This window comes from Mesoplodon densirostris, chromosome 8 (genome assembly GCF_025265405.1).
Source record: "Mesoplodon densirostris isolate mMesDen1 chromosome 8, mMesDen1 primary haplotype, whole genome shotgun sequence".
NCBI classification, from domain to species: Eukaryota; Metazoa; Chordata; class Mammalia; order Artiodactyla; family Ziphiidae; genus Mesoplodon; species Mesoplodon densirostris.
The window spans coordinates 96,824,038-96,837,482 of NC_082668.1; the positions used below are offsets into that span (position 1 = coordinate 96,824,038).

Here is a 13,445-nt window from a genome sequence, read left to right on the forward strand (position 1 = left end):
CAGAAAACTACTAGAGCTAATCAATGAATTTAGTAAAGTAACAGTATACAAAATTAATGCACAGAAATCTCTAGCATTCCTATAAACTAATGATGAAAAATCTGAAAGAGAAGTTAAGGAAACACTCCCATTTACCATTACAACAAGAAGAATAAAATATCTAGGAATAAACCTACCTAAGGAGACAAAAGACCTGTATGCAGAAAATTATAAGACACTGATGAAAGAAATTAAGGATGATACAAATAGATGGAGAGATATATCATGTTCTTGGATTGGAAGAATCAACATTTTGAAAATGACTCTACTACCGAAAGCAATCTACAGATTCAATTCAATAACTATCAAACTACCACTGGCATTTTTCACAGAACTAGAAAAAAAAATTTCACAATTTGTATGGAAACACAATAGCCAAAGCAATCTTGAGAAAGAAAAACGAAGCTGGAGGAATCAGGCTCCCTGATTTCAGACTATACTACAAAGCTACAGTAATCAAGACAGTATGGTACTGGCACAGAAACAGAAATATAGATCAATGGAACAGGATAGAAAGCCCGAAGATAAACCCACGCACACATGGTCACTTATCTTTGATAAAGGAGGCAAGAATATACAGTGGTGAAAAGACAGCCTCTTCAATAAGTGGTGCTGGGAAAACTGGAGGGCTACATGTAAAAGAATGAAATTAGAACGCTCCCTAACACCATACACAAAAATAAACTCAAAATGGATTAAAGCCCTAAGTGTAAGGCCAGACACTATAAAACTCTTAGAGGAAAACATAAGCAGAACACTCTGACATAAATCACAGCAATATCCTTTTTGACCCACCTCCTAGAGAAATGGAAATAAAAACAAAAATAAACAAATGGGACTTAATGAAACTTAAAAGCTTTTGCACAGCAAAGGAAATCATAAACACAATGAAAAGACAACCCTCAGAATAGCAGAAAATATTTGCAAATGAACCAACTGACAAAGGATTAATCTCCAAAATTTACAAGCAGCTCATGCAGCTCAATATCAAGAAAACAAACAACCCAATCCAAAAATGGGCAGAAGACCTAAATAGACATTTCTCCAAAGAAGTTATACAGATTGCAAACAAACACATGAAAGAATGCTCAACATCATTAATCATTAGAGAAATGCAAATCAAAACTATACTGAGATATCATCTCACACTGGTCAGAATGGCCATCATCAAAAAATCTGCAACAATAAATGCTGGAGAGGGTGTGGAGAAAGGGAACCCTCTTGCACTGTTGGTGGGAATGTAAATTGATACAGCCACTATGGAGAACAGTATGGAGTTTCCTTAAAAAGCTAAAAATAGAACTACCATATGACCCAGCAATCCCACTACTGGGCATATACCCTGAGAAAACCATAATTCAAAAAGAGTCATGTACCACAATGTTCATTGCAGCACTATTTACAATAGCCAGGACATGGAAGCAATCTAAGTGTCCATCAACAGATGAATGGATAAAGAAGATGTGGCACATATATACAATGGAATATTACTCAGCCATAAAAAGAAACGAAATTGAGTTATTTTTAGTGAGGCGGATGGAACTAGAGTCTGTCATACAGAGTGAAGTAAGTCAGAATGAGAAAAACAAACACCATATGCTAACACATATATATGGAATCTAAAAAAAAAAAAAAAAACTGGTCGTGAAGAACCTAGGGGCAAGATGGGAATAAAGACGCAGACCTACTAGAAAATGGACTTGAGGATATGGGGGGGGGGAGGGTAAGCTGGGATGAAGTGAGACAGTGGCATGGACATATATACACTACCAAGTGTGTGGTGGATGGCTGGTGGGAAGCAGCCGCGTGGCATGGTGAGATCAGCTCGGTGCTTTGTGACCACCTAGAAGGGTGGGATATGGAGGGTGGGAGGGAGGGAGATGCAAGAGGGAAGAGATATGGGGATATATGTATATGTATAACTGATTCACTTTGTTATAAAGCAGAAACTAACACACCATTGTAAAGCAATTATACTCCAATAAAGATGTTAAAAATAAATAAATAAATAAAAATAAAAAGCATATGGCACTAAAAAAATCCAAATATCAGCTGAGGGAAAGAAAAAAGCTCAAACACACAAAATCCAGCCTATGTAATTGAAATCATTTACAGTACATGGATAAAGTATTGCCTTAATAACACTCTAATAAATAAATTCTCTTTTAAGAATAAGATTTAGTCTATAGATTGAGGAAATATCATTTGAAGAATAGCATTTGACCTTTGCTTGATAGAAGATAGTCATATTTTCAAAGCACAGTGGAGAATTGAGAGTTTGTCACTGAAAATAAATAACTGTGATGGAAGAAGTGTCTGACCTAGGCTAGAAACACTTAGGCTGAGTGAGAAATAGAAACACATGACTCTTTTAGGAGCTGGCTTTAAATAAGTGCCACAGAAGTACAGCGAACCTATACATCAGATATAGAAGAATGATCATTTCAATCCTCCTTAATGTGGTGTTACATCTAAAAGCTGTATTGCGTTAGTGGGAGAGACATTTTGTATCTTAGGATAATGGATTACAAAGAACGCTCAATAACTTCAAGTGTAGAGCTGCTTCACTTTGAAGTATGCCAATAATAACTAACTTGCTACATTTCATGTAATCTGTGTATACTTTGCCATTTATCCTCTTGACAAAAACGAAATAATATCAATAACAATTTTTGTACCTGAAAAATCCAAGTATCACCTTTCTCTCTAAACATTTTCAAATTTTGTGAAATAAATGTCATTTTTGAGTGTTTTAGCAGATATCCAGCAGTGAACATAATTCCATAATGGTTAAACATATCTTGAGTTGATGAGCTTATGGAGAAATGAGAAAGTCTCATATGTTGCTGGTAAAAAGAGTAAATTAGTAAAATCTTTCCAAAGAGCAATTGGACAATACAATCAAAACCTTGTAACATGCATCCCCTTTGGTCCAGCCATTCTGCTTATATCCTTATACCTTAAGGATATAATCATGAAAATAGGCACAATGCATGAATTTAATGACAATAATAGCCAATGCAGCATTGTTTTAAAGCAGCTGAGTAATTTTTAAAAACGACATTACAACACAGATAACATTACAACAAGAAGAGGATACCTCTTCTATCAACTCCTGGAGATGCTCAGTCAGGTCCAAATTCTTCCTGTAATCTGTCACAACTTTGTCAAACTCATCCACATATTTCTGCAAATCCCTCATGGCTTCCAAAAGGACATTCATTTTATTATTTGGATAATTTAAGAAAAAAGTTTTATTCTCAACTTTTCCCATTTTCCTTTTCAAAGCCTGTGCAAAAAAAAAAAAATTAATGACATTCAATTTTTATTTATGAGGCTAGTTAATGATTAAATATTGAGGGGAAAACTTGGAAAAACTTTTGTAGCTTCCTCCATTTAATATGTTAAAGTCATAATTATTAAAATGCATTTTGGAAAGAATAGGTTTTCTTTCAGATAGTTTATTGATTCAGCAGCAAACATAGAGAAAATTTACTGCATATCAGGATCTATACCATAGTTTGAGAATGCTACTAATGATTTTAAAAAAGACAGTGATCATAAAATCAAATATTTTATTGTCCTCAGTTAGCTCACTGTCTCCCGAGAAATGCACTCAAATAATCTAGCCAGTATAAGTGATAAGGGGCTGCAGGAACAGGGGAGGAAGGTCCTGACATAGGTGGGTACAAGGAAAGAAAGAGGGGTATACAAGAGGGGGATGTGTGTGTGTGTGTGTGTGTGTGTGTGTGTGTGTGAGAGAGAGAGAGAGAGAGAGAGAGAGAGAGAGAGAGAGAGAAAGAGAGAGAGAGAGAGAGGAAGGGGAGAGGCTGGGTAGATTTGGCAGAAATCATTTTGGAGCTGTTTCAAGAGATAAATCAATTAATTATGTATTTTACATGAAGTACCCAATTGTTATAAAAATTAAAGATGATCTTTTCAGTCCTAATGCTATAAAAAAGCCCAAGGATTAGGCATCTAGAATTGAAATGCAAAATAATTTTGCAATAATTGTAGTAGCACACACACACACACGTACTTTCTCATTACCTGTAATTTTTCAGCATACATATCTACTTGTTGAATTTGATATTTGAGAGCTTTTAGATTTCGAGCTTTTTCATTTTTCTTAGTGTAGTTAAACTTCAAATTGTTGAATTTCTTTTTGATGTCTTTGAATGACTCTTTGAGCTGCAGTTCAATAAAAAGAAACAGATGATTTCCCTAAAATGAGAACACTAATATTCACTTGAAATAAATCAAGATATCTACACTTCAAAATATTCATAACCTTTGAAATGTATCCAGAGTGATTTTCAGTAGAAGACAGGTCTGCTAAGTGAATATATAATGTGAATTTAAACATATCCCCCAAATATAGGTAATTATAAATTGTTCTTAGTATTTTTTGATTTGTAATTTATAACTAGGATTACAGTTACAGAACATCCTTTGACCTTCAAACAAGAAAGTTTTTAACATATGATAGATTTTAAACAACTCTAATTTTCTTATTTGTATTTATTTATTTGACATCATTTTATAACTCATTCTGTTCTCTGTGTGCTAATGCTAATATTTGTTCCATATTCCAATGCTCTTATAGCCATCATGAATAAATTTATTAAGCCTCCAAGGAGCTGTCCATGAGGTCAATGGAGTGCTGACATTTAGACCAACAAGGACATTAGTGGGGTGGAAGAGGAGACCCAGTATGACAGTCAGTAGGAAAAGGACTGTATTTGTCCAAATCCAATTAAAAATTATTTTTCATGGGCAGTTTCCAGAAGAGATTTACTTCTTAGGTATAAGCCATTAACTTCAGAGGTCCTTAAAAAATGGAATGTAAGGTGACAGTTGTTGCCTGTAGTGGCAATGCTAACTTGTATATAAACAGAGTGCATGGCTATACACTGAAAACGGGGCATAGATGATGACTTTCTTAAGAACAAACAGTCCAACTTTACCAGTGAGCCAAAATTCTAAGCAGTCTAGTTCCATTAACAACAACACTTTCTGTGCCCTTCTCCAGATTCAAGAAGGATAAACATATTGACAGGCAATTCACTCTATATTATCAGCAAAGAGAAGTACAGAGAAAATATAAACCATCTCAGATTATATGGAAGCATTTAACAGCCAAGAATAAACAATGTCATGGTTGATAAATTTGAGCTATGACAAGAAAAGTCAGGAAGACATTAAAATTCTTTTCAATGACAGCAAGTAAATTATTTGGGAGGGAATAAAGGCTGGGCACATGCTGGATTTTAAACTTATAATGCAGAAAAACATATTTGCCCCAGAAAATGCTTGTTTTCTCAAAATGCTTATTTCAAATTCTGCATATTGTAAAAACAGAACCTTAACCTTACCTTTAACACTTTCTGAAGACAAGAATCTATAAAGCCCTAGCCTATTTGCATACATGGAAATTATTATACTGATGCAATTTTTGCATTTGCCACAACTATACTTCATCAGTGTTGTTTATTTTATATGATAAATGAAATTGTTGAGCATTAGCTTTAAATTATAAGCACAGCGACCATGTAAAATATTTAAATTGATAAATCAGTAATATTATAAAGGAGTGGAAAGAACTGTAACTTCAAAATTTGAAAATAATTTCTCTATTAGAACTCATAAAAATATTTAAAAGATAATATTCAGTTGGTATATTTATGAAATAAACAATTAATATTTAAATTTTTTGATATTTGATGTTTTAATATGCATGTATTTGTTATTAGTGGGAAAGGACAAATGAAGTTGATTTTATGGGATTAAGATACGGACTTCATCCTTAGTTAATCACATAAAACTTTGGCAGGAACTTTTTTCCCTTGAAGTCATAATCTGCAACAATAGGTGCAATAACTACCACATCTGAGGAAACCAGAGATTTTTGTATTAAAAAACATGTCCTCAATAGGGAGTTATTGTAATGAGTACAGAGTTTCTGTTGCGGATGGTGAAAAAGTTCTGGAAATGAATAGTGGTGATAGTAGTGCAACACTGTGAATGTACATAATATCACTTAACTGTACTCTTAAAATGGTTAAGATGGTAAATTTTGTTATGTGTCTTTTACTACAGCTAAAAATACAATTTTTATTTTTAATAAAAATAAAGTAAGATAAAATGAAAGGAAAAAATACATCCAGTCACTAACATGTATCCATTGGAAAATAAAATTTTATATTCTTTTTTCTCCCTTACTGTAACATGACATATATTATAAACTTCAGTCTAAAGAAAGGAAGAGGGGCTCTGTCATCAACCAGATAACCACTGGGTTATACCCGCTTGTTTAAGTGGGAAAAAATCAACATCTATTTGAAAACTATATGATAAATGAGGAAAGGCTGAGCCTTAACACTTTAATTCTAAGACATGACATTTAAAGTCTACTTTGGATTAAGAAATTTAAGACTGATAAGTGATGAGTACAAATTTATTTCTGTTTGCCTCAGAATGTATGCACTTCCACTGACAATGATTTATAAAGCCAAAGATGTTCACGGCAATATGGGTATGTGAAATGGGATCAGTTTCTTTCTGACACATGAGCTCCTTTGACAAGTTGCTGGCACTTTTCTCTTTTGGTCCCACTGGAAATCTATTTTAAATCCTGTACCTTTCCCAGCTCAAATTGAGGACTATGCAGATACAAGTGGAAGGCAGCAAGCATGAACTACCTTCAGCAATAAGATTTTCAGAAAAAATCCAGCCATGCCTAATTTTCTTACCTGCACATTCCAATATGAAAACTTAACTTCCCATCTAATCTCCACATAACTTGTGATCATATTTTTAAGGGAACTGAGTGCCATGGTTGCTCGGCTGTGGTATCATTGTTCACGCAGCTGTTTCTAACTTTAGTTAGCTTGTCAACAATGGGGAATGGTGTAGATGGCCAAGACAACTGCTCAACTGGAGCACAGAAGCAGGAAAAAACACCGAAAGCTTGGGGCAAGAAAAAGTTTACCCTATTCGAAATCTTTAAATGTTGTTTTAATTCATACTGATAAGATTTCTGAAAGTCTTAAGATAATCGGGAGAAAGGTATGTTTTCAAATGAACAGTGCAATTTTCCTCTTTCCATATGTTCAGCTCCTACATATTTGCTGTGGAAGAAGAGGACTAATTTAATATAGCTATAATTAGAAAAAAAATCATTAAGACGTTAAAACTGCAGTTCTTTTGAAACTAGCATAATGAGCATCTTCACCAAATTTCCCAGGGAGCAGTAAGCCTCTCTCAGGGTTAGGCATAAACAAAAACTTCTTAGAGAAGAAGCAGAAGGGAACAAGATGGACAACAAGGAGGCTGGCTTGTTATTTTTAGTCTTGAGGAAGCTGGTTGAGGCAACTTTGGCACAAGAATGTATTATCTGTGAGTCTGTTGCTGGCAAGGCCAATTTACGTGAGGGACATGGGACATTTTAAAACTAAGAAAATGTATTTAAAACAAGAGCTTTTCATTAGAAATATGGCACACAATCGTCCAGAAGCAAAAATACAAAACAAATAGTCCATTTCTCTTAATGTCCATTTCACGAGCTTAATTTCTTGCCCACCATTTTGCCTACTCCAGAAAAAAAAGCTTTCTGATTCTCATCTTCAGTAACAAAAAGAAGGCTGCAATGCTATCACTTCCCAGGGATGCCTGTATTTGAGATGAAGAGACCCAAAGACTCATAACTTAACCTGAATGATTTGCTACAATTATTAACGGTAGAATATTTAGGCTTAGTGCTGGAGAGATTTTGGGACAAGACTTTCTTGGCCTCCATCTGTTCAGCAACCACATGGCTGTCTTCCTGTGCTTACCATCAGTCTTGTAGAAGCAGGAAATGGGGCCTCTTGGAAGGAGAAGACAATTGCTCCATTTTAAATTGCAGGTGGCAGCCTATCTCAGTAATAGCTATTTTATCCACTCTGCAAGTTTTGTTTGTTCATAATATATTTACGTTTTATTTTCCGGACATGATAACCACGATTTTAAACTTTAGCTTTCTATCTTCTTCAGTAAGAAGAGTCATTTTGCAGATGTTAAACACAAAACTTCTAACAGATTCTAACCTTATGGGATGGACATTTTCAGAACAAATTATAATCTTTCCTATCCTCTTACATATACCAACGAAACAGACTCACAGTGGGGCCTGGTAATGAGCAGTTGTGACTGTGAAGTCCCCTGGGCTTTAAGTTGCCTAGACTCTTAGTTTCCTGAGGACTTTCCTGTTCTTATGGCCTGGCACACAGTAGTCATATTTGTTGAATGATGATAATTTAGTTTTTTTCTTAAAATGATGAATTAAGGTCATCAATCTGGAAAATAGTAATTATCTGTACTATACCATAGTGCTGCCTCATCTATACCCTCTTGTTCTGCTTCCTTTCTTACCAGATGGTGGCTGTCCACAGTCATTTTGTCAACAGCAAAGCAGTATACAATATCAGGAGGTTTAATGTTATTGGTTGTGTATTTGTCTAAGGCAGCAGCATTCCCCTATTCTACAATAATTTATTGCTGCTAATCTGCCTTATCTCCCTGGAACTTAGATGACCGTTTTATCCAAATTGACAAAAGAACAAAAGAATCTGTGTGACTAGAACAAGAGACTCTGACATATGGAATATATATATATATATATATATATATATATATATACACATACATATTTCTGTTTCCTTCCTGATGGGTAAGATGTTGCTACAGTGTAGAAATTTCAGGCTGAAGTAATGTAATTATATGAAAGCTCCATTTGCAAAATTTATTTTGGGAAAATGAATAGCAACCCAATTCTGTCATTACTATACTTTTTTTATGGGGGGGGTACGTGGGCCTCTCACTGTTGTGGCCTCTCCCATTGCAGAGCACAGGCTCCGGATGTGCAGGCTCAGCGGCCGTGGCTCACGGGCCCAGCTGCTCCGTGGCATGTGGGATCTTCCCGGACCGGGGCACGAACCCGTGTCCCCTTCATTGGCAGGCGGACTCCCAACCACTGCGCCACCAGGGAAGCCCCATTACTACACTTTTCATCAAAGTAATTGTTCGTGACCCATAATGAGACTCCACTGACAAATTTCCATTAACATCATGTAAATGTAAAGGTAATTTTTTTGGTCAGGTTGCAAGAAGAAAACATGCTCGATATTAACTTATTACATTTCTAAATAAGACATGTAAAGAATAAGGAACTAATGATGTTCTGTCATGTAATATGGCACAGAATATCTATAATGCTTTGTGTATTAAAAGCTTATTTATATTGCCAGGCAAGAAAATGTACAGTGAGATTCAACATTCATGCATACAAATATATCTTTGTGTGAAATGAGTGGGAAAAAACTCCACAAAATCTGGCAGTCTGAAGGGTGTGTTTTCTAGTACACATAGAGAAAATGAGTTTTTACAATTAACTAACTATGGCTTATATAGTATATAAAATTAGAAAATAATAATATTTTACCCAAAGAGAATCAAGGCACAAAACCATGGTTCTTTGTCGTTAAGGAATATCACATCACATTAAAAAAAAAAATCACATTTAGAATACCTCACTTTATTTTACCTTGAAATACTGAGTTCTTTTCTTTTTTTTTTTTTTCTGTTATTTTTTGCCATGTGGCTTGTGGGATCTTAGTTCCCCAGCCAGGGATTAAACCCAGGCAACAGCAGTGAAAGCCCTGAGTCCTAACCACTGGACCACCAGGGAACTCCTGAGTCCTTTTCTAAGGGCCTTTAGTGCAATTAAAACCATGCAATAAAGTAATTTTAGTTGAAATAACCAAATGAACTGTGCTATTATATCAGATCATACAAAGAGAATATGTGACGCATATTCGAGAAAACAAAGATAGAAGAAGAAAACATAGTAAAAGGATACATTAACATCAGACCATGCAGTGGTTGAATGGGTTCAAACATTAACTGAATGGTGAACTCTGAGTTTAGCAGGTGACAAGCTGGTGCCCAGTAAAAGTTGGTCCCCAATAAATGAGCCTCTGGCCCAAAGCTGACTCCCTGAAACCCCACAGTCCTGCAGCACACTGCTCAAGTGAAAACTGTATACTCCTCAGTTTCCTTATCTGGAAAATGAAAGTCCTCCAAAACCAATTTCAGCTCAGATCAGTGAACTTCCAAGAAGCACTTTAAATGCACTGGATACAAAATAATGCATTTCAAAATCAACTGAACAAATCAAATGCTATGCTTGGTCTAGTTCCCTGGTGGGCTATCTGACTTTATTTTTTTATACAAAAAAAATTAGTGTAACATACAGCTTTTAATTTTACATAATTTTTAAGCACTTATACCAAATACTAATAATGATAATAGGGGCCTCCCTGGTGGCGCAAGTGGTTGAGAGTCCGCCTGCCGATGCAGGGGATACGGGTTCGTGCCCCGGTCTGGGAGGATCCCATATGCTGCGGAGCGGCTGGGCCCGTGAGCCATGGCCGCTGAGCCTGCGCGTCCGGAGCCTGCGCGTCCGGAGCCTGTGCTCCGCAACGGGGGAGGCCACAACAGTGAGAGGCCCGCATACCGCAAAAAAAAAAAAAAATACTAATAATGATAATAATAATTAAAATATCAAATATTATTACAACTTAGAATCTGGCTCTGACATTCACAATACAAACTACACCACACATCTCTTTATTTTATTAACGGGCACTGAAAATATTCCTTTGGATTATTTTCCCATTAAGCTTGTAGTTGGAAAATCCAGGCTGTGCATGATATACTGTGACATGCCTTGTATATGTCTATGAGGAAGGAAAAGGGAAGAGGGCCAAAATTTTTCAAAGATCCTTTGAATATGAAACTGTGACTTATATCAAACATTAGTTGGATTTGAAGTAGAAGCAAATGGGAAGAATCACTCTCTTAATACTTAAGATCATGTTAAAGTGATGTTTGACTCCTAAATCAAACCTGCACATATCTGGTTTCTGGTTCCTGTTACAGTACAGGCAATCCTGGCGTGTCCCTACTATGACTGGAAGGGCCATCTGTCTTCCCAGCCTGCTGGCTCCCAGCAAAGGCTCATCACGAGGCAGCCCTGTAAACAGAACCACTGTGGAAAGGGCCTGAACAGGGAGACCCAGCTCCATAAAGGCCACCATGCTTCAGGAAGAGGGAAAGTGAGCCATAGGCAGCTGGGAATAGCCCTTAGCCTGCTCTCTTGTGCTTTCAATAAAATATGGTTGAACGTCACAGCAGAGAGAGAGCTTCGGCAAGAAAAGTTTACAAAAAAAAAAAAAAAAAAAAAGAAGAAGAAGAGGAAGAAAAAGAAGAAAGAAAACAACTTTGGGGAAAGATAGTAAAAAAAATTTATTTCCATGTGAATCTAAATTGTATAGCCTGAGGAGAATTAAGATTGTTTTCCTTAAAGTGATCTGGCTGAAGTGCTGCTAACTGCAGTACAGGACCCAGAAGAGGCCATTCTACTACACAGAGGGCAGGCTACACTAGGGGTTTAACCCTGAGTGAATTAATGAGTCTCTCGCCCACAGTGACTCCTGAAACCCAGACTCAGAGCAGAAACTCTACAGTCCTGTGGCACACTCAGCTGAAAACCCTCCATGATGCTGCTTCCTGTTTCCCTCCCACTGAATGGGATCCAAGCGGCCTCTCCTGCTCTCGCCCTCTTGCTTTCCTTCCAGCCATGCTCCTTTCCTGCACTTCTCTGTGGGCTAAGAAAGGGCTAGACCACTTTCTAAGTTTAATTACTCATACTTAAGTCCATGCTCTAATGTTGTTTGATAATATTTGATACTCCCTGGTCCTAAATTGTGTAAAGAGGGCATAAACAGAAAAATCAAGAAAGTTCACCATGTCTTTTTCCCTCCGCTCACTTTCCTAATGGGTTTGTGATTAATGAACTTAGAAATGTCTTGCTCTAAACAGAGATAAATCTGGAATTGTGGTACCTTTTGTTCTGCTGTCAGTTCCAGTAAGGAACCAGGACCCTCGCTAAGCTATATTTTTCTCCTAGAACAAGTAAACCTTTAGATGGAAAGCTGAACTCTGGGAGGGTGTGGCTCAAGCTCAGTATGTGTCTGGGGGTTGGGGGTTGGGTAGAGCTGAGGAAGGGGAGGTGGAATTAACTGTGTATGGAGGAGGGGGCATGGACTCTAGGCGTTGTTTTGCCAGAGAAGTCACTCAGTTTGAGTACATATGAAACCAGCCGCTTGACTTTGGTGCTAATACTTTGTAGCCTCTGAGGCAACAAGCCTGCTCCCCTTAGCACCCGCTTCATCATGAGTCAATGGTACTTAAATAGCATCTCAGCAGGCCGGAGCTGGCTGAACCGGGATGCTATCGCTCTGCACCGATGATGTGTATCCACTCAAGCAAAACAACTGCTGTAAGGGTTTGGGGTGGGTTGGGGAGGAGCAAACAAAAAGCCCTAATGCTACATTCTAGGTTCTTCCATGTGTTGACAATATACTGACCTCAAAAAGTTGGGGAGCTTAAAGTGTACTCAATCTTTCTGAGCCCTGAGGCCATTGCTTGGTGGATTAAAGGTCAAGGGTAAAAAGAAAGTCTCCTGATTCACTGTGCGTGTGTGTGTGCGCGCACTCTCACCTCGCTCATCTCATCCCTTGCGGTACAGAACTCCAGGCTGTCGGTCAGGGCCCGCTCGTGGTCCTCAGCCTGGGCACGCCAGTTCAGCCTGTCCCCCTCAAGGCTGTCCAGCTGCTGCTGCAGGTTCTTTGCAGAAACATTAGAGCAGTTCTAAAAATGAAAGAGAAGGGGAAGTGATGAAGGGAATTGGCAAAACAGCAATGAGAACAACATGCTATTTACCTGCATTGTGAAACTCATAAATGACATTAAAAAATAGGCTCCTGATTTTTTATTTTACCTTAAGCTTCTTTGAATATAATGATTTCAGAAAGAAGCCAGACACCCAGCACCCAATGTTGGGAAAGACAAACCCTTACATTTCCAGGCTTGAAACTTTCAGTTTTGAAGATTTGCTCATCACACCCAATGCCTCAGAGACACTATTCATTATAAGGTATAATTTTTACTACAAAAGGCATAAAATATGCATTAGAAACATTTGACTTCTGCACTATAATTTTCCTGTCAACTTGAGCGTAACCTCAGGTTTATTATGCAAGTGCTCCAACCTCTACTCAGCGCAGAGGGCTGCCGAGGCCAAGGCCAGATGCGGACTGGAGAACAATTTACATTATTTGTGCAAAGTGAGACGTCTTGCTTGTTTTTTTCTTTTTAAAATAAATTTACTAATAAAACAAAACTCTTTAAAAAGAAAGGTCCTTCTTGGGAAAAACATTCTGTTATAACAGCGACAGATATTTTGTATTTCTGTGTCTTTCAGTTAAGAAAATACTTTAGATCCATTGAATTCCATATAGTTT

General features: G+C 37.1%; 1 protein-coding gene across 1 annotated transcript in view; it reads right to left on the bottom strand.

Moving 5' to 3' along the window:
- CCDC141 (coiled-coil domain containing 141) overlaps positions 1 to 13,445 on the bottom strand; it is a 202,978-nt gene that overhangs the window by 26,668 nt on the left and 162,865 nt on the right. Inside the window, exons 17-19 of the mRNA XM_060107047.1 lie at positions 12,643 to 12,792; positions 4,090 to 4,230; positions 3,140 to 3,328 (exon numbers count right to left, since the gene is read on the bottom strand). Coding sequence (XP_059963030.1) covers positions 3,140 to 3,328; positions 4,090 to 4,230; positions 12,643 to 12,792 — 480 coding nt within the window. The remainder of the gene's footprint in view (positions 1 to 3,139; positions 3,329 to 4,089; positions 4,231 to 12,642; positions 12,793 to 13,445) is intronic.